Genomic DNA, 22,958 nt, shown 5'->3' on the forward strand with positions numbered 1-22,958 from the left:
TTTCTTTCAAAATGGCATGTTTTGCACCATTTATATAAACTATGAAAAAAGAATAAGGTAAAAGTTTTGATAAATAGATTAATTTTTCAAAAGGAAACACACCATTAAACACACACTTTTTTTTATAAGTGTTGAAAAACCTAAAGTCCAGTCTGACTGTAATGTATTTCAAAAGGCAAGGGTTGAAACTTACTCAGTGTGCTTAAATTGCATTTTATATTTGTTGAAAGAAATATCATTCCAATATCATTATAGAGATATTTTACTTTATTGTATATATATTAGATACATAGTGTAAAAGGAATAAAACTCCTACTCTCTAGAACATGAGACAGTAAATAGAACAAAGATTGGCACTATTATATAAATGGAATTCATGAACATAAATAAGTAGTGATTTTTAACTATATTCATATTATGCAGTTTTAAAACTATCTAATCTTTTACAATGACCAAATCCTTATTGAAACTGTAGAGCTGATGAAGGATATACGCCACTTAGGTATTAGTTTGGAGACTTTCGAAACAGCTTTACTTGGTGGTATTTATGTGTGAGAGGAGTCTTACTACTGTGTATGATTATCATGCTTTAGGAGATGTGATTTAACAGTGAAGTTTTTATATTAACATTACAAGGAAGAAATCAGTTTGAAGTTATTAGTTATTTTAGAAATACTAAACTAGAATGACATTTATGAAATAGTATATATTCCTTCTCTAATTCCATTTTAATAGTCTATATAAACTGTTATCAAACGAAGCGATGGGGTCAAAATTTTTTTAGCATTTTAGACAGTCAAGTTAGAAAAGGAACTTAAGAAAGGAACTCAGATTTAAAGTTCCAAAGACCCATCAGCTTTGGCACGTTTTCTTCCTTACCACAAATCATTTTCCCTTAGAAATGGAGTAGGTTAACTATCCTTCTTATGACCTTGGCTATAATAAAAAGAAAGCAGTCAAGAGACCACAGATGCAGCCACCGGCGCTGATGGAGAGCGGCAGTGAGCAGGCGGGGACACAGGAGACCACAGAACTGGGCGACAGGGTGAGCTAACTCGGCCTTAACAAATCACTATCTCAGAGAAAAACTCGGTCTGTTGAAATCAACAAGGCAGGATTAACTTTCTGCTGTGAATACTTAGGTACTTGGCAACTCCTGACCTAAAGGACATACAAAATCACAACCAACCAACCAGCCAACCACTCTTGGAATATAATATAACTCCATTCCTTATTAGAACTTCACTCCTCTTCTGTTGGGTCATGTTCAGAGAACATTCTGCACAGGGCTGTGTTGGGGCGGCACACGAAAGCATCAGTTTCACGTCCCAACTCTGTTAACTGTTCCAACGAAGACACACAAGGATAATGGTCTTTTAACATATCTGGCAGTTTAGAAGTCTTCTCCTGAAGACGTCGAGAACGTCTAACTGGTGTTAGAAACTTTAGCTCTTTATATGCTGAATTTGTTTCATCAAACTGCATCTTCTTTTTTACACTAAAAAAGAATGACCCACAAAATTATTTCCACTTTCACTTCATATTTTTATACTAAATATTTATCCATGTGACTTGTCCTACAGAGAGGGCCTGCCAGCTCCCTGAAATCAGGAACTTTTTCATTTTTCCATTTGTTGTTTGTTACAACTTGGACACACTAGATACCTGAATACCTATAGAATTGGCTAATTGCTCTATTCCAAAACCCACTGTTATTAGTAATACCCAGAAATTAAAGTTTTTCTTTTTTAAAATGGTAATATTTAGGAAAAAGCAAAGCAAGTACAGGTGAAATGTTCCATTCATATTTTGTTTGAAACCTTTCTATTAACAAACAGTTCTAATCGGGAGCTTAAAGATTTCAAAATACCACATGCACGATCCCTAAGCATAAAAACAAGAGCACATTACATTTTAAAAGTTTACCTTTGCAAGTATGGCGTAGTAGACACATTATATTTAATTAAGCAACCTGCCCTAGTGTTTGTACTTGGGGTTTTAACATCACTGGTTGGGTCTTTTACTTTGTCATCTTCCTCTTTCTCACAGTCTTGAAACACCACATTTCTAGGATGCTTATTTTCCATTTCCAGTTTTTCTGGTTCTAGATCAACACCTGTATCAGTGTGGGCTTCTTGGATTTCTTCTTTGGCTGCACAAGTCTCCTCAATATTTTCTCCTACAGAGAGATTTATAGACGAAATTTTTGTTTGAATATAAAGAACAAATTCAGAAGACAAGTTCATTTACAGTTAGCCGAATTTGCAAAATCAAAGAACCACACTCCCATCTTGTAACCATTTACTTTTTCTAAGCAGATACTGCTAACAATTATTTAACAAATATCTACTATTTCCTATGTGTCAGGGATTACAGAAATGAATACCAAAAGGAAATCATCCACACCCTTTAAGAAGTTCACATTCTGTGGAAGAGACATGCTTTAAAATAATTATGTGGAAAATGCGATACATGAGGTTAAAAAAACAAAGGGTCACGAGAACCCATACAAAGAAATAACTGAATTTGCTTGAGGGACAGGGAGATGGCAAAGGAAGGCTTCACAAATGACATTTACATGGGGTCTTGAAAAATGAGTACAAGACAGAAGGAAGACAATCTTGGTATGAAGCTTAAAAATGATCTACTAAGACAAAGGGCCAGCGTGCTTAGAATATATAAATTTAAAAAAACTGCAGTATAATTGACATATAATATTTGTTTCAAGTGTACAACATAATGATTTGATATTTGTATATATTGTGAAATGACCACAATACATTGTGAAATGATAACATCTGTCCCCATACAGAGTTACAAATCTTTTTCTTGTGATGAGGACTTCTAAGGTTTACTCTCTCAGCAACTTTCAAATATGCAATACAGTGTTATTACTTCAGATACCACACTGTATTTTGCATCCCCAGGACTTGTTTTTTTTTTTTTTAATTTTTTTAATTTTAAAATCTTTAATTCTTACATGCGTTCCCAAACATGAACCCCCCTCCCACCTCCCTCCCCATAACATCTCTCTGGGTCATCCCCATGCACCAGCCCCAAGTATGCTGTATCCTGCGTCAGACATAGACTGGCCAGGACTTGTTTATTTTGTAACTGGTAGTTTGTATCTGTTGACCTCCCTTCACCCATTTCAGTGGGTTAGGCTATTCTCAGACCTTCCTCTGCCCTTGGTTTGTGATGCACTAGTCTCTCCTGGTTTTTCCTTCCGTCACCCTGATCACTCCCTCTTAACGTGTGTATTAGTTGCTCAGTCGTGTCTGATTCTTTGCACCCCACGGACTGTAGCCTGTCAGACTCCTCTGTCCATGAGATTCTCCAGACAAGAATACTGGAGTGGGTTGCCATTCCTTCTCCAGGGGATCTTCCTGACCCAGGGATCAAACCCAGGTCTCTGCACGGCAGGCAGATTATTTACCATCTGAGCCACCAGGGAAGCCCATTCCCTCTTAAGCTCTCTCATTAAATACAGCCTTTAAGATCAGATCATATACATCTCCTGTATGTGCCACTGGTACTTATTGACAGCAATCATAAATAGAAATATTCTCTGTTGAACTAAAAAATCTTTATAGAGATCACCTAGTCAAAAAAGTGAAAGTATTAGTCATGTCCAACTCTTTGCAACCCATGGACCGTAACCTGCCAGGCTCCTGTCCATGGGATTCTCCAGGCAAGAATACTGGAGTGGGTTGCCATGCCCTACTCCAGGAGACCTTCCTGATCAAGACAGGAAAAGGCTTAGAGAGGTAAGGTAACTTTCACAGATACATGATAACAATTTTGAACCAGATCTCCTAGTTAGGAATCACTTATACTATGTAGAGTCAATGAATTTCAGAGGTAAATCAACAGAAGTATGAGGAAAGAACCAACTTAAATATTAAAAATAGTTTAAAAAGATAAAAATAATTCAGCAAAGAAATTTAAAATTAAATCACAATTTACCTGAAGGAAAGAAAAGAAACTAACTTACCAAATTTAAGTTTTTCTTGACTCTTCTTTGTCAGAATGTCAACAATTGTATGTCGCATCTCTTCGATGGGCTTAATTTTATTTTAATGAAGAAAGCAGACCCATATAAATTTTATATTCTCAGACATTAACTAGGTTATCCAAGTTGAACATATTAAAACCAGTGGTTAAATTACATATTTTAAGAGAAAGCAATGGTTCTTAGACCATTTTTCTCAGAATTCTTGCTGCTGCTGCTGCTAAGTCACTTCAGTCGTGTCCGACTCTGTGCGACCCCATAGACAGCAGCCCACTGGGCTCCCCCGTCCCTGGGATTCTCCAGGCAAGAACACTGGAGTGGGTTGCCATTTCCTTCTCCAAGGCGTGAAAGTGAAAAGTGAAAGTGAAGTCGCTTAGTCGTGTTCTACTCTTCGCGACCCCATGGACTGCAGCCCACCAGGCTCCTCTGCCCATGGGATTTTCCAGGCAAGAGTACTGGGGTGGGGTGCCCTACTCAAGTTGAAAAACATGACTGTCTTTTCCAAATAAAAATGAACTTAAAGAAAAGAAAGAAAGTGAAGTCGCTCAGTCGTGTCCAACTGTTTGTGACCCCATGGACTGTAGCCCACCACGCTTCTCTGTCCATGGGATTCTCTAGGCAAGAATACTGGAGTGGGTTGCCATTTCCTTCTCCAGGGGATCTTCCGGACCCAGGGACTGAACCCAGGTCTCCCATATTGCAGGCAGATGCTTTACCCTCTGAGCCACCAGGGTTAAGGGACAGAATTTCATCAGTTTAAAAAATTTCCCTGTTAATTTTTCTTAAGCCTATGGTAACTATTACTGCTTGCTTGACAGAAACAAAATGAATGAACAAGTAGCAAATTAAGACTATTAATATCTATCAAAGAGCTGATTATATTTTTTACTCTAAATTTGTATTACTTTATTCCTTTTCTCCTACATTCCAGCCCATGGTTATATTTTTGTTTCACATGCTATTAAATGCATCTTTGAAGAGTTCAAAGTAGATTAGTCTAACATTTCATTTATTCAAAAATTCAGCAGTTCAGCAACTACGCATTAAATGTCATATAGTGTAAGTACTTACTATATTCCCTTGAACCACAGTGCCTACTAAAGGAGTATATTCAAAGTATGATACAAAAGGGAACCTCAGGGTCACATTGTTAATTCTTGAACTTAGTCCTGAAGGACTCACCCATCAGGTGTTCAGTTTTCTTGTCCAGTTTTGATCCCTGTTCCCCAACTTCTGCTCTGGTCTCACATCTCTTTACTGCTTTCTCTGTGAATGCCTGGCTCTAGTTTTGCATCCTAGCTATACTGTCATAAGCACCATTAAGTAACGTCCCTTCTGGCTCAATGTAGTAGGGACCTAACATTCTCTTCCAGGTAAAGTTCGGTGGAATACAGTTATCCTTCAGCAAAGTGTCTTACACATTTAGAGAGAATACCTGCTGAATATATGATATTTTAATTCAGGTGAAAGATCAAATAGTATTTGTTGGCTTTGCTGATACTAAAGGATACAGACCTTTCTTAAGGAAAGGCTGAAAAAGAAAAGTTTTTAAAAACTCTCTTTGTAAACAATTTCCAAGAATGCACTTCTGAGAAACTTAGCCAGAAGGAAATACATTTAGGAATATCTGCCCATAAAAACAAAAAACCAACCAAATAAAAGTTCAGATATGACTTCTTCTATACCCCAGGGCTTTTTTGTAGTAGCACAATGGGAAGAGGTAACAGATACGGAAACTAGTTTATTGCCATTTTCTATATGTGATTAGACCAAACATATGGCATAAAAATGGGAGTCCACAGACTTGTAAAGTGAGAGTTCTCTGGTCAGAGAGCTTGCTAACATTTTAAAAGTTAATTTAATTCCATTTGCTTCCTATTAAATAAATACTTTTTAAAATTGAAAATTCAGTCTTTCAGTAAATTTCTCCACTAGAGGATGTCCAAAATGACATGTTGTGGTAAACTATTTCTCACATCACATTTTAGGGAATGCATATTTCAGCTTATATCCATTTTCTAAGGTCTGACTATCCCTAGTACATGAGCAAGTTTTAGAAGGGTAAGAAACAGCCTCTATAGTATGTAATTCTGTGGTCTTTAAACATTCATTACTGCCACATAAATAAGCAAAATTGTATCAAGTTATATGGTGATGTGTTCCAAAATAATTCTGAATTATTTACACTGAAATGATAATGACCTGTAAGTTATCATCTCACCTGAGCTCCTGCCAGAATGGCCTTCTCATAGATTGCGATAATATTTTCAATAGGACTTGTGAGTGATTCAATATGTGCAAGGCATATCCAATATTTAACCAGCTTTTTGGCATCCGGAATATTTTTAATCAGGTCATTTAGTGTAACTAATACTTCTTCTTTTGGGCACCCCTAAAACAGCAAGAAATAAAGTGAATGATGCTGTTTAGTCTACAAACTATGAACAATTAAGTAAGCCTACTACAATCAGGATCAGTGGTAAAGAGAAAAAAAGGCTGGTAGAAAATTATTCATAATATAGTCACCATTGTTTTCCTTACTCCAAACTTATTCTGAATGGTTAGCAAGAAGTAGATCAGTCAAGAGTTAGAAAAAAGAAACATTAGTTGAGAAAAAAATTAGTAACAAAAACAGCTAACACGCTGCTCAGTCTTCATGTTTGCCCTCTTGTGTGTTACGGAATCGATTTGTTGGTGTGTGTCCATATACACTTCCTTCCGCCTGTGCCTGGTCTCCGCTGTGGCTTGCAGGATCTTCTCGTTGCAGCAATTGGGATCCAGTTTCCCGACCAGAGATGGAACGCAGGTTCCCTGCCATTGGGAGCGCAGGGTCCTAGCCACTGGACCCCCAAGGGAGTCCCTATTTGTTATTACTTTATTTATAATTTTTTAACCTACCAAATGCTTGTGGAAACAGCTCACTAGTTTGTTTTTTTCCCTGATTATCTTTGTCAGGTTTTGATAGTAAGATTTTAAAAATGAATCTGTAATGGCTTATGTAATTAACAGCTATATATAGGTAAGTAGTTGGGCAGAAAATTCCATGGTATCAATAAAAAACCTCAGTAGAGTAGACAGGAATAGAATCAGTTTCCCTGACCATAATTTTCACTGGCTTTCAGAACTACAAAAAGTTTAAAGGTATTCATAAAGACTAGAGAAAGGTTTGAAATCACACTCTGTATATTCATTAGTCTTGCTATGTTTAGACACTAGTGAGTGACCAAAGCAAGATTAAGGAGAAGTCAGGAGAAAAAAATATACACATACACACACACACACACACACACACACACACACACACACTCTGAAATTATCATACTCATAGGATTCAGGTCCAAATCATTAAATTCTACAGTTCAAGACCATGTTGGTTTAGATTAATGGGATTTGGTTTGCAAATATTTTAGTTAAATTTAATCTGTGATAATAATTTGTGTTGCTAATCTTTGGTAAAGTATAGAATGAGTAAAAAACATAATTTGTAAATATGTTGATTGAATGTAAAAAACAGAAGTATCAGAGCAAATACCCACCCCCAGCCCACTCTATATTAATATCTTAGAGAAATACAATATTTATAAACTCAATGGAAAAAAAAATCTAAGTATCCCTTTGATACATTTATAGGAACTCAATTAGAATGTAGCCTATTAAAGGCTAAAGACACACAATTTCACAATTAAGTCTCCATAACACTGCTGACACATTAATTGGTCAAAAAAGACTGATGATACAATTTAATGAGATAACACTGATGAAGGTAATTCGTAAGCTATAAACTTAATTTGTAAGCTATTAAGTTATAAGCTATAAACAAATATAAGATAAAGACTCTACCTCATTAATCAGGTTCAGGCATTCAGAAAATGTCTTGTTCACTTTTTCGGTAAACAGTCGTTGCTCATCTTCTTCTGCCATGGTAGTCCAGAAGGATCCAACAGGTTGTTCATTTTGTGTTTCGGGCTCAGGCCGGGTAACTGCTGAGCTCGGAGGACGCTTCAGAATTCTTCCTTTGCCAGCTTTCCACTCACTCAAACGAGCTCTACAGTCAGAAGCAGCATATAAACATTACTGTGACACTGATGACAGAGTTCTGTCAAACACACCAAAAGCTGAACAACACTTCCAGTCTTTAATCCTACACTAGTGCACATATATAGTTCACATGTTTGAAGATAAACAGGGAACATACCAATGTTAACTATATGCACAAAGACCCCAAGAATGCATTTTTAAATGGAGAGGTTATAAATCATTTCCCAATTTCATTAACCATTTTAACTTTGATTACATAAAACAACCTAATTAAACATGTTTTGGTTTGGTTTTAGTCGCTAAGTCATATCCGACTCTTTGCGACCCCGTGGACTGCAGCCCACCAGGCTCCTCTGTCCATGGGATTATCCTGGCAAGAATACTGGAGTGGGTTGCCATTTCCTTCTGCAGGGTTTCTTCCCGACCCAGGGATCAAACCTGTGTCTTCTGCATCGCAGGTGGATTCTTTACCACTGAGCCACCAGGGAAGCCCCATTAAACATACTCAAGCATAGTAACTTAGGATATACTGTTCCACAATATAAATAGGCTTAGACTGATCTGCATATGAAGAGAATCCATGTACAAAAGACCTGAATACTCTAATATCAAGGAAATGATAAGCCGAATTTACAAATGGTACTCTACTGAAAATTGCACTAATAAAATCACATCTACTTACTTTCTCTCCTCCGCAGTTTCTTTGGGCTGAGTCCATCTACTGTCAACAGCTGCTTTCACCGTAGTGTGTCTGCGCTGGTCAGCGCTCTTTGACTTTTCTATCAGTTTAGTATTAGAAGATGAAGCAGGCCTGGCTGCCATTCCAGCTGCCATGCTTTTTGATAGTGTCTTATCTCCTTTTATGTCCTGCGAAGAACTGGTCTTGATGCCAGACGAAACCGTATTTAACTCTTTCTCTCGAGGCCCTTTCCGAACTGTGACATTGGCTGACATCCTGCTGCTGCCTGGTTTCATGGCGTCCTGGGCTTTATTGTGCTGACTTCTAATAGGAGGTCGCACAAGGTGTCGGATCTGAGATGTAGTGCTTGCAAATTTAGTGGCAGATGTCATATGTGAGGCTCTATCACTTTTCACTGTTACGCTGCTGACGTCTCCAGGCTGAGGCTTTGTGGCTTTAGAGACAGTCGCTGGAAGTTTCTTGGTTGTTGCAGAACTCTCATCTTTAACTTGCAGTGGTTTTCTAAAGGAATTAATCTTAGACTGAACAATTTGGCCACGATATGCTCCAAGCACAGGTTTCTTGGGCACGTTAGCATCATGCTTTGGTTTTTCTGTAATCACTGTGTTTTTTTTACTGTTGTTTTTAAGGTGAAACGTTTGGCTTAATGTTCTGTGTTGACCTTGGGGGTCATCTTTAACTGGTAACAATGGCAGAGTTTGATTATTATCCTCAGAATTAGGTGGATCCGTGGCTATGGTTGAATTGGTTAATTCATTAGAAGGTTTTAAAGGAATACAGTTTTTCTCCACTGTTAAATTATTTTTGATCCCGATAGGTCTACCGACATTCTCTTTATCAGCCTAAAAGAGTTATTTAAGACAAATCAGTATTTTAGAATTTCTTTCTTTTAGAAAGAGTGTAGGGGAAAAAACCTTCTTTAGGGATGAGGGAAAAGGGATGGAGAGCTACTCCGTATCTTACCATTTTTGTCTTTATTTTCAGAACTTTTTTCCCTTCTTGGATCTGGCCTTCAGATGTCCTGACTCTCTGATCTCCATCACTTTAAAAAAAAAAGAAAATCCACATGCTTTTAGATAATGCTTCCTTTTGGGGGGGAGGTATAGGATCATGTAACTATTCTCTGACTTGGTAGTTCTAAATTGAGGCAAGAACTGAGCTGAGATTGACTTGTTCTAAGCAAAACTTTTCTTTATTGTAGGGTGATTTAAAGCGTAAACAACATGGCTAGGGAAAAAGTAAAGATTTTTTCTTACAAGATCTTAAACCCTCCCCCCACAATCTCATTCTAAACCATTCTCTAGTTGTTCAAACAAGTCTTCAAAAATCTTTGTTAAGCAACACTTTCTTTGGTTAGTTTTAAGTACCTGGTACCAGACTTACCTTGAAAAAAATTCTTTTAAAACAGCTCTCCCAAAAGAAATCCAAAAATTTTCAAACACACAATTTATTAATTAATGTGCATTTTAGTTTCTAGATGGCATTGCATTTAGACTATACATCCCAAGCAAAGGGTTCTTCAAGAATTAAACCTAGGAATAAGATGGCAGATGAGTAGGTGGACGTGGAGTCTCTCTCTCTCCACAGATACATCAGGAACACACCTTCAGACACAGAAGTACATGCAGAACACCAACTGAGAGCGGACAGGAGTCCCTGACCAGCGTAAAGAATATACAGACCCACGCAAAACTCAGTAGAATGAAGGAACTAGAAGGAAAAACAGGAGTGTTAGTTAGGACCGGGCCTGCCCTAAGTGGGTGGGGGAACTACAACACGGGTCTGATCCCCACACTGGGGCAACTGTCTGAGTCAGAGGAGAAACATTTAAGGCTGAGAGTGAAACAGCTGATCTGTGGCAGCCTAAACGGAATGAGACTCAGACAGTCCTTGCTGCAGCCATACCTACCCCAGACAGGGCCACAGATCCCCTGGAAGGCGCAGCGGCTGGGAGCTGGAGCAATCCCAGGGCAAGGGCTGCTGTTGACTGCATAGAGATGGGTTGAGGGGATGTGAGGGAGGAGATTGTGGTGGGAAATGCCTGTGGAGGAAAGCCAGGCAGCCATGGAAGCAGGGCGATACTGCTGAGTCCCATGAAGGAGGTGCGCCATCACCATAGCCTCTCTCCCACCACGTGCCAGCACTGTCCGATGAACAAGAGAGGCTGGCCCATCAAACGCCTGATGCACTGAACTAGAGAGCAGGATCCCACCCAGGGTGCCCCTTTAAGTGCCTGATGCACCAGTCTATAGAGTAGGGCCCCAGCCAGGGGGGGCCCCTCTATGTGCCTGATGCACCAAACAACAGAGAAGGACCCCAGGCAAGGGAGCCCTCTAAGTGCCTGAAGGAGCAGAGCTATAGAGAAAGACTGGCCAAAGAAGCCTTCTGATCGCCAGCTACAAGAGGCTTGAAAAAAGACCCTGATAGGGCCATAACTCCTGTGACAGAGGCAGTCCATGTCCCTGCATACTGGTGCCACCAGGGTCCCCCAAGTCAAGCAGCTGCGCCACCTTCACGCTCAACTCTCACGGGGGCAGAGCTGCCACAGGCACAAAAGCCTTGTGTCTTTCCGCACAGGGTTGCTTTGGTAGCGTCCAACTCTGCAACTCTGTATACTGTGGCCTGCCAGGCTTCTCTGTCATGGAGGGGTTCTCCACGCAAGAATACTGGCGTGTATTGGCCAGGGCGGGTTGCCATACCCTTCCAGAGCACGATATTCCCTGCTGCCCTGGCTGCCAACTCCCGAGTACCTGGTGCTGCCAGGACCCCTGTGACCCATGCACCACCTCCACACGTGGCCCTCACAGGGGCAAACCCAAGTCCTCCAGGGCAGCCTCAGGAGTAAACCCCAGTGGACGACCCACATGCAGAGGTGGGAATAAAACCACAATGGAAACCCAGGGGCAGTGTGGCTAAGGAAGAAGGCCCAAAACCTTCCCAGCAGCTGTACAGCTGCAGATTAAATCCACAGGATCAACTATGTAGACTCTATCTATGGAATATATAAAAGGTCATTGAGAGCTCCCACAAAAGAAAACGTACTAGTTCTGACAGCTGTGGACATTGGAGGCAGGAACACAGAGTAGGATCAGATTAGCATCTGAGCCCACAGCAGGTCCAGGATCAGCAGTGTTGGAGGGCATCCTAGGCAGGTGAGGTGGACTGTCACTCCCAGGGAGGGAAAGGACTCTGACAGCAGTGCCTCAAGAAAAACATTTATTATTCTTATGTTTTGACTTGTTCTGTAGAGTCTTTTGTATTTTTTTTCTTTTCTCTCCCCTCTTTTGTACTTGTCGATTTTATTGGCACTATGAAATCTAATTGAGCTTTTGAGCTTTTTTATTCTTTTTCTTCTCAGTCACATTTTTTATTGTTGTATAAACCTCTGCCTCTACATTGGGCTTTTGCAGTTCTGGGGAGTTTTTTTTTCTCTTTAAAAAATTTTTTAAACCTATTATTATTTTTCCTACATTTATTCCTTTGCTGGCTTTTCCTACTGTTCTTTTTTCCTTGCAGTTAATCTTGAATGTATATAAATCATCTTTACCTGCCTCTGTTTAGCCTTGCATATCTATTCTTTCTCTCTTTTCCTCTCAACATATTTGTTAGTTTTCATTGCTTCATTCCCCAATTGGCACCTCGCTTTAGTTTTGTTTTCCAGTTTGTTCTTTAGATAGTTTTGTTCTGGTAGAGATAATTTTTGGTTTCCTTTGTCTGCTGGGTCAATCTGTTGTATTTTACTTTTGTTGGACTGTTTTCATTTTGCTTATGGGTATATATGTGTATATTCAGTCACACTTTTATTTTTATTATTGTTACAAACCTCTGCCTTTGCATTGGGCTTTTGCAATTCTGTTGAGTTATGCTTTTTTTCTTTTTTCTTTCTTTCCTTTTCTCTTTTTTATAATTTTAACTTAGAATTTTTTAACATTATTTTTTTTCTACATTTATTCCTTTGTTTGCCTTTCCTACTGTTCTTTCCTCTTGCAATTAATCTTTCCTAATATACCTCTATTTAACTTTGCATATCTATTCTTTCTTTTCTTTCCTCTCAAAATATTTGTTAGTTTTGTTTTCATTGCTTTATTACCCACTTGACACCTTGCTTTAGTTTTGTTTTCCAGTTTGTGCTTTAGTTAGTTTTATTCTTAACTGGTAAATATAATTTTTTATTTCCTTTGTTCTCTGGGTCAATCTATTGTACTTTACTTTTGTTGGACTATTTTGATTTTGCTCATGGGTATATTCCACATATTATATTACAATATATGTATATTCCATTATTCTAATTATTATTTGACTGATTTTGTAACTGCCGTTTGTCTGGAGTTCATCTTTGGTCCCTCGTTTTTGGATATTTGTTTTCATCTCACTTAATGCCATAACAAACCACTTGTAGAATCTTCGATCCTAACCAGAGATCAAGCCTTGAGCCTTAGGAGTGGGAGCACTGACCCTAGACTACCAGAGTAACCTCAGGTAGTATCAAACAGTGAGAACTCACACAAAGGAAACCGCCTGAATACAATTCCCAACCAACAGTAGCACACTGTGCAGGAGGCCTCATCTAAACAACAAACAAAACAAAAATACAAACCCAATCATCAGCAGGATTACCACCTCACTCAGCCTTGCCCATCAGGGGAAAAACAAAGACTCAGCACAAATCTCACCCTATAAGAAGCTTACACAAACCACTGGACCAACCTTAGAAGGGCAGAAACCAAAAGGAAGAAAGAATTCAACCTTAAAGCCTGGGAAAAGGAGACTTCAAACACAATAAGTTAAAAAAAAAATGGAGAAAATGCAAGAATCAATTAACAAAGACCTAGAAGAATTAAAGAGTAAACATACAGAGACAAATAACACAATTAATGAATTTAAAAATATTCTAGAAGGAATCAATAGCAGAATATCTGAAACAGAACAATGAATCAGTGAGCTGCAAGATAAAGTGGTGGAAATAACTTCAGAAAAGAACTGATATTCTCAGAGACATCTGGAACAATATCAAACGCACCAACATTCAAATTATATGGGTCCCATAAGAAGAGAAAAAGAGAGTATGAGAAAAATTTTGAAGAGATTATAAAAATTTCCCCAACGTGGTAAAAGAAATAGTCAATCAAGTCCAAGAGGCATAAAGAGCCCCATACAGGATAAACCCAAGGAGGAATATGCCAAGACACATAATAATTAAACTGACAGAGACGAAACACAAAGAAAGAATATTAAAAGCAGCAAGGGAGAAGCAACAAGTAACATACAAGGGAAACCCCTTATGCTTAACAGCTGATCTTTCAGCAGAAACTCTGCAGGCCAGAAGGGAATGGCAGGATATATTTAAAGTACTGAAAGGGAAAAAGAAAAATCTGCAATCAAGATTACTGTACCTAGCAAAGATCTCATTCAAAATTGATGGAGAAATAAAAAGTTTCTCAGACAAGCAAAAGTTAAGAGAATTCAGTACCTGCTTTACACCAAATGATAAAGGGGCTTATATAGTCAAGAAATACAAGAAAAAGAAAAAGATTTACAAAATCAACCCCAAACAATTAAGAAAATGTCAACAGGGACATATGTATTAATAATTACTTTAAATGTAAATGGATTCAATGCTCCAACCAAAAGACACAGACTGGCTGAATGGATACAAAAACAAGACCCATACAAATGCTGTCTATAAGAAACCCACTTCAGACCTAAAGACACATATAGACGGAAAGTGAGAGGATGGGAAAATATATTCCATGCAAATGGGAAGCAAAAGAAAGCTGGAGTAGCAATCCTCGTATCAGACAAAACAGACTTTAAAATAAAGATTACAAAATATAAGGAAAGACACTGCATAATGATCAAGGGATGGATCCAAAAGGAAGACATAACAATTGTAAATATCTATGCACCCCACATAGGAGCACCTCAAACACTAACAGACACGAAAAGAGAAATGGACAGTAACACAATAATAGTAGGAGACTTTAACACCCCACTCACACCAATGCACAGATCATCAAAACAAAATTAATAAGAAAACAGAAGTCTTAAATGATACACTAGAGGAGCTGGATCTCATTAGTATCTTCAGGACATTCCATCCAAATGTAGAAGAATACACCTTCTTCTCAAGTGCACATGGAACATTCTCCAGGATAGACCACATTTTGGGTCACAGATCAAACTTCAATAAATTTAAGAAAACCGAAGTTGTAGCAAGCATCTTCTCTGATCACAATGCTATGAGACTAGATATCAATTACAAGAAAAAAACTGTAAGAAACATCAACACATGGAGATTAAACAACACGTTTCTAAATAACCAACAGGTTCCTGAAGAAATCAAAATGGAAATCAAAAAATTTCTAGAAACAAATGACAATGAAAACACAAGTCAAAACCTATGGGAGCAGCTTTTGCTGTAGTTCTAAGAGGGAAGTTTATAGCAATACAATCCTACCTCAAGAAACAAGAAAAACATTGAATAGACAACCTAACTTTACACCTAAAACAACTGGAAAAATAAGAACAAAGAACCCAAAAAATTAGTAGAAGGAAAGAAACATAAAGATCCAAGCAGAAATAAATGAAAAAAAAAAAAAAATGAAAGAAACAATAGCAAAGATTAATAAAACTAAAAGCTGGTTCTTTGAGAAGATAAACAAAATTGACAAACCTTTAGCCAGACTCATCAAGAAAAAAAGAGAAGAATCAAATCAACACAATTAGAAATGAAAAAGGAGAGGTTACAACAGACAATGCAGAAATACAAAGGATTATGAGAGACTATTATGAACAACAATATGGAAATAAAATGGATAACTTGGAAGAAATGGACAGATTCTTAGAAAAGTTCAATCTTCCAGGACTGAACCAGGAAGAAATAGAAATTATGAACAACCCAATTACAAGCACTGAAATTGAAGCTGTGATAAAAAATCTTCCAAAAAACAAAAGGCCAGGACCAGATGGCTTCACAGGAGAATTCTATCAAACATTTTGAGAAGAGCTAATGCCTATCCTTCAAAAAACTCTTTCAAAATATTACAGAGGAAGGAACACTTCCAAACTTAATTCTATGAGGCCACCAATCACCCTGATACCAAAACCAAAGACAACACAAAAAAAGAAAACTGCAGGCCAATATCACTGATGAACATAGATGCACAAATCCTCAACAAAACATTAGCAGACAGAATTCAGCAACACATCAAAAAGCTCACACACCATGATCAAGTTGGGTTTATTCCAGGAATGCAAGGATTCTTCAATATACGCAAATCAATCGATGTGATACACCATATTAACAAATTAAAAGATAACCATACGATAATCTCAATAGATGCAGAAAAAGCCTTTGAAAAAATTCAGCACCCATTTATGATTAAAACTCTTCAAAAAATGGGCACAGAAGGAACCTACCTCAACATAGTAAAGGCCATACATGATAAGCCTACAGCAAGCATTATTTTCAATGATGAAAAACTGAAGGCAATTCCCCTAAGATCAGGAACAAGACAAGGGTGTCCACTTTCACCTCTATTATTCAACATAGTTTGGAAGTCCTAGCTACAGCAATCAGAGAAGAAAAAGAAATAAAAGGAATCCAGATCAGAAAAGAAGTAAAGCTCTCACTGTTTGCAGATGACACGATACTGTACATAGAAAACCCTAAAGAGAGTATCAGAAAATTACTAGAGCTAATCAGTGAATTTACAAAGTTACAGGATACAAAATCAATATACAGAAGTCACTTGCATTTCTATATACTAACAATGAAAAATCAGAAAAATTAAGGAATCGATCCCATTCACCACTGCAACAAAAAAGAATATCTAGAAATAAACTTACATAAGGAGACAAAAGAACTGTACATAGAAAGTTATAAGACACTGATGAAAGAAATCAAAGATGACATAAACAGACGGAGAGATACTCTATGTTCCTGGGTAGGAAGAATCAATATTGTGAAAATGACTATACTACCAAATGCAGTCTACAGATTGAGTGTGATTCCTATCAAATTACCAATGGCATTTTTCACAGAACTAGAGCAAAAAATTTCACAATTCATATGGAAACACAAAAGACCCTGAATAGCTGAAGCCGTCTTGAGAAAGAAGAATGGAGCTGGAGGAATCAACCTTCCTGACTTCAGATTATACTACAAAGCTACGGTCATCAGGACAGTATGGGACTGGCATGAAAACAGAAACATAGACCAATGGAACAAGATAGAAAGCCCAGAAATAAACCCATGCACCTATGGGTACCTTATTTTTGACAAAGAAGGCAAGAATACACAGTGGGGAAAGACAGCCTCTTCAATAAATGGTGCTGGGAAAACTGGACAGCTACATGTAAAAGAATGAAGTTAGACCACCTCCTAACACCATACACAAAGATAAACTCAAAATGGATTAAAGACCTAAATGTAAGACCAGAAACTATAAAATTTTTAGAGGAAAACATAGAATACTTGATGACATAAATCAAAGCAAGATCCTCTATAACCCACCTCCTAGGGTAAAGGAAATAAAAACAAAAGTAAAGAAGTGGGACCTGATTAAACTTAAAAGCTTTTGCACAGCAAAGGAAACTATAAGCAAGGTGAAAACACAACCTTCAGAATGGGAGAAAATAAAAGCAAATAAAACAAATGACAAAGCATTAATTTCCAAAATATACAAGCAGCTCATACAACTCAATACCAGAAAAACAAACAACCCAATCAAAAAGTGGGAAAAAGACCTAAATAGACGTTTCTCCAAAGAAGACCTACAGATGGCTAACAAACACATGAAAAGATGCTCAACATCGCTCATTATTAGAGAAATGCATATCAAATGAGATACCACAATGAGATACTACCACCTCATACCAGTCAGAACTGCCATCAATCAAAAAGTCTACAAACAATAAATGCTGGAGAGGGTGTGGAGAAAAGGGAATGCTCTTGCACTGTTGGTGTGAATGTAAATTGATACAGCCACTATGGAAGACAGTATGGAGATTCCTTAAAAAACTAGGAATAAAACCACCATATGACCCAGCAATCCCACTCCTGGCATACACCCTGAGGAAACCAAAATTGAAAAAGACACATGTATCCCATTGTTCACTGCAGCACTATTTACAATAGCTAGAACATGGAAGCAACCTAGACGTCCATGGACAGATGAATGGATAAAGAAGTTGTGGTACATAAACACAATGTAATATTACTCAGCCATAAAATGGAACGTATTTGAGTCAGTTCTGATGAGGTGGATGAACCTAGAACCTATTATACAGAACGAAGTGAGTCAGAAAGAGAAAGACAAATATATTCCAATGCACATATACAGAACGTAGAAAAATGGTACTGAAGAATTTATTTACAGGGCAGCGATGGGGATTCCCTAGTGGCTCAGAGGCTAAAACGTCTGCCTGCAATGTGGGAGACCCGGGTTCAATTCCTGGGTTGGGAAGATCCCCTGGAGAAGGCAATGGCAACCCACTCCAGTATTCTTGCCTGGAGAATCCTATGGACAGAGGAGCCTGGTAGGCTACAGTCCACGGAGTTGCAAAGAGTAGGACACAACTAACCGACTTCACTAACGGAGACATGAAGAATAGACTTATGGACATGGGGAGAGGAGAGGACAGAGTGAGATGTATGGAAAGAATAACATGGAAACTTACATTAGCATATGTAAAAGACAGCCAATGGGAATTTGCTGTATGGCTCAGGAAACTCAAACAGGGGCTCTGTATCAACCTAGAAGGGTGGGATGCAGAGAGAGATGGGAGGAAGGTTTCAAAAGGTAGGGGATATATGTGTACCTCTGGTTGATTCATGTTGAGGTTTAACACAAAACAACAAAATTCTGTAAAGCAATTATCATTCAATTGCAAAAAAAAAGAATTAAACCCAAACTTCTTTTTACAGAGTTAGTACAGGCCGTGAGACTCTCTTAGCAAGTGATTTCGTAGTCTGTGAATGAAGTGGGGGAAAAAAAGGAATCCCTTTGATTCTAAGTCAGATTTCAACTTCAGAGATATAAAAATGTGAACAAAATGTATATTTTATGGTCAACAGAGTTTGAGAGCTCTATAGTTGAATTTAGAATGTTCTTTTCTTCCCATTATGTGTAAGAGTACTCTAAACCCCATAACCCAGTTGGATTCCTTATTTAAATAAGTACTTGAGAGTCACAGTCACATTTGAATTAATGTTCTTTCTCTGCTTTCCCTCTATTAATTTAATTCCACCTCAAGGTCTTAAATAAATACCATCTACACACTGACAACTCCCAAGTTTTTATCTCTAGTCCAATTCTCACCCCTGAACTTCAGACACATCACTGTTTGGCATCTCCACTTAGATGTCTCCTTGTTACCTCAAACTTATCATGGTCAAACAGAGCTCTGGATTCTCCCAATCTTCCCTCACACTTCCCATCTCAATATACAGGATCGCCATCCACCCAGTTATTCAAATCAAAAGTCTAGGATCATCTTTTTGTCTTGAACAAAAAAATTGGGATTTGTGAAAGAAAATGTTTATTCTAAAGTAAAGAAACTATATGCAGGTCAGGAAGAAACAGTTAGAACAGGACATGGAACAACAGACTGGTTCCAAATAGGAAAAGGAGTATGGCAAGGCTGTATACTGTCATCCTGCTTATTTAACTTTTATGCAGAGTACATCATGAGAAACGCTGGGCTGGAGGAAGCACAAGCTGGAATCAAGATTCCCAGGAGAAATATCAATAACCTCAGATATGCAGATGACACCACCCTTATGGCAGAAACTGAAGAGGAACTAAAAAGCCTCTTGATGAAAGTGAAAGAGGAGAGTGAAAAAGTTGGCTTCAAGCTCAACATTCAGAAAACGAAGGTCATGGCATCTGGTCCCATCAATTCATGGGAAATAGATGAGGAAACAGTGGAAATAGTGTCAGACTATTTTTTGGGCTCCAAAATCACTGCAGATGGTGATTGCAGCCATGAAATTAAAAGACGCTTACTCCTTGGAAGGAAAGTTATGACCAACCTAGATAGCATATTGAAAAGCAGAGACATTACTTTGCCAACAAAGGTCCATCTAGTCAAGGCTATGGTTTTTCCAGTGGTCATGTATGGATGTGAGAGGTGGACTGTGAAGAAAGCTGAGCGCCAAAGAATTCATGCTTTTGAACTGTGGTGCTGGAGAAGACTCTTGAGAGTCCCTTGGACTGCAAGGAGATCCAACCAGTCCATCACTGGAAGGACTGATGCTGAAGCTGAAACTCCAATACTTTGGGCACCTCATGTGAAGAGCTGACTCATTGGAAAAGACCCTGATGCTGGGAGGGATTGGGGGCAGGAGGAGAAGGGAACGACAGAGGATGAGATGGCTGGATGGCATCACCGACTCGATGGACATGAGTTTGAGTAAACTCCGGGAGTTGGTGATGGACAGGGAGGCCTGGCGTGCTGTGATTCATGGGGTCACAGAGTCGGACACAACTGAGTGACTGAACTGAACTGAAAGAAACTAATTAATGTACAAAAATTTTTTAAAAATTTTTATTTGGGAACAATGCCAAACTTATATAAAGTTGCAAAATTATAATAAATAATTTAAAGAACATGCATATATTCTTTACCCAGATTTGCCTACTGTTAACATTTTATCTCATTTGAAATATCATTTGCACTCTTTCTGAACATATCTATGTGTAGAATATATACAACTTTTTACCAGAACCTTTCAAGTTAATACTCACAGAACAGTTATCAAATTCTTAAGTTTACCTTGATTTACCACCTTATTGTTCACAGTTGAAAACTGACCTAATAATGTCCTTCACAGTATTTCCTTTTCCACTCTCAAACACAGTATAAGAGTCAGGTATTGAACTTAGCGGTCATATCTCTTTAGCCTTCTTTAACCTGGACATTCAGGATCATCTCTGACTCTATTTTTTTCTTCTATATCCCACAGCTAATCCATCACCAAGTCCTGCCAGCTCTGTGTCCTAAATATAAGCAGAAGTTTCTACCCTGGAGAAGGGTATGAAGCATTCATCAAGACAAACTATATCAATAAATACAGTACCTATTATAAAGAAATGCAAATTAAAATACTGGATTAAATAAAATGTTATTAAAATTCATTTCCTCTTTAAAAATGTGGCCACTATAAAATTTTAAATTACACACGTGGCTCACATTACATCTTTACTAGACAGCTCTAATTTGACAGATGTGAATTGAAAAAAATTTGACCTCACCTGAGTAACATCTGATTTTCCTGTTTGCAGGCAAAGGAAGTTTTTCTTTTTAACAGATGCTCCCTGAGTTTTTGTCTTCTTTGCTCTAAATAACAAAAGAGCTACAGGTCAACATCAGCTACAATAACACCAAATAAAATACTGATTTAACTTCGAAAAGTATTCTACTTGAAATCACACATTGTCTGTAACCGAAAATTTCCAATTTCAATACTGCCTTTGGGAAATAATCATATTTTTAAGTGACTGTTCCTATAACTGGTCCCCATTACCACTCTGTACAAGAATAACATTCCCTAGGGTCCGAAAGTGACAAGTCTGGAGAGCATTACGGTCGACATACAGTTCCTGAAAGCCAAGTTTCAAGAGCTAAATGGTAGAGATGAGACATTTGACTCCAAGTTCTAATTTACCAGAAGTGGGTGAGAATTTGTTTTCCCATCCATAGGCCAAGAAATAGCTATTATTTCTGAAGACCCGGACAACTCGAGATTTCTCTGAACTCGAAGGCAACATGCATTCGATCCGAAGCATCAGATACGCACACCCTTCGCTCCAGAAATGAACTCCCGACTCGGGAGGCGAGAGTGGACAACTCTAGGTCTCTCTTAACTCGAAGGCAATATGCCTTCAATCTGAAGCATCAAACGCGCACACCTTCGCTGCAGAAATGAACTCCAGACTTGGGAGGCGGGAGGGCCCTGCGCAGGCGCAGCTCCCCGGGCGGACGCGGCCCGGCCCGGCCCGGCCCCGCCCCGCCCCGCCCCGCAGGCCCGGAGCCCCGCACACTCGCACCTACCCTGCCCCCCGGCTAAACGGATTCTCTCACCTGTGGCGCGTCTCCCCCGCCAGCGGGTCACGACCGTACGCAAGACGCTCAACCCATACACTAACACCACACAGCGGGCACCACTCCGATTGTCCAGTTCATAAACGCCGAGAACGCGGCCGCGAGAGGCCAAGCGCCCTGTGCGGGCTTCTCACACAACCGTACCGGGGTTGGGGGCGAGGGAAGCCGGTCTGCAGCCCCGCGGCCCTGACGGCCTTGCCCGAGCCATCCCGCCGCCGCGGCCGCCCTGGCCCCTCAAGCAAACGATCCACGGTCCGGCTCGTGCCACCCCGCGCGCCTCACCTCTGAATGCGGACTGGGCCCTCTGACTCGGGTTCAGCTGCAGGCCCTGGGGGATGGCTGGGGTGCTCATCACAGCTCGGGGCAGCGGGGTACGCGTCTCCGGCGTAGACTCCCTGCGGACGCCGCTGCAGTTCTGTTCTCTGCCTCTGGGCCCGCGGGCTCTGCCTTAGACAGCGCGGCCGCCCATTGGTGCTCGGCGTGAATTGAACGAGCCAATGGGCGCAGAGGGGCGGGGCCTGAGCTACAGTTGCAGAGGCGGGGCTTGCGTCTCCAGACTTCGGTTAGGACCGCTCTGGACTGAGTCCGTGGGTTTTCAAACCTAAACAGCGTGCTTGGGCTTGGGCTTGGACTTGGCCATGTGAGAGGAGTCGGCCTGCTACGTCTCTGCTCAATAGCCGATAGATCTCTTCTGTAGACGCTCACACTGCATTGAGGAAGGCAGAGGAGAAAAGCGTTGTCTGGTGTGTTTACTGAGGATTATAAGCGCCCACTGCTGTACCCAGAGCGTGTGTATTTCCCTTTCACTAATACTCATTGCCCCATCACCGCCCTGAAGTGGGAAGTTATCAGGCTCAGTAGTTACATGTCCACGTTGGCACAGATTGCAAAGAGGAACTGCGACTGAGGGTCTACTCTTCCTACAATGCAAGAGACGCAGGTTCCATCCCTGAGAAGATTCCCTGGAGAAGGAAATGGCAACTCACTCCAGTACTCTTGCCTAAAGAATCCCATGGACCAGAGGAGCCTGGCCGGCCACAGCCCATGGGATCGCAAAGAACTGGACACTACCGAACGACTTTCTTTCACCACCACCACTTT

The 22,958-nt window shown here is 39.5% G+C and overlaps 2 protein-coding genes across 2 annotated transcripts in view; both read right to left on the minus strand.

Annotated features, from left to right (window-relative positions):
• Positions 1–22,958, minus strand: part of SLC25A15 (solute carrier family 25 member 15) — a 297,070-nt gene that overhangs the window by 72,763 nt on the left and 201,349 nt on the right. The window lies entirely within an intron of this gene.
• On the minus strand, positions 1,243–22,209 carry CKAP2 (cytoskeleton associated protein 2). Its single transcript, XM_052650229.1, has 9 exons — positions 22,140–22,209; positions 21,008–21,092; positions 9,714–9,792; positions 8,733–9,592; positions 7,853–8,057; positions 6,234–6,404; positions 3,995–4,064; positions 1,927–2,179; positions 1,243–1,498 (listed from the first exon to the last, which is right to left on the minus strand). The coding sequence occupies exons 1-9, from the start codon at positions 22,207–22,209 to the stop codon at positions 1,243–1,245; spliced, it is 2,049 nt and encodes a 682-aa protein (XP_052506189.1).

This window comes from Budorcas taxicolor, chromosome 12 (assembly GCF_023091745.1).
Source record: "Budorcas taxicolor isolate Tak-1 chromosome 12, Takin1.1, whole genome shotgun sequence".
Classification (NCBI taxonomy): domain Eukaryota; kingdom Metazoa; phylum Chordata; class Mammalia; order Artiodactyla; family Bovidae; genus Budorcas; species Budorcas taxicolor.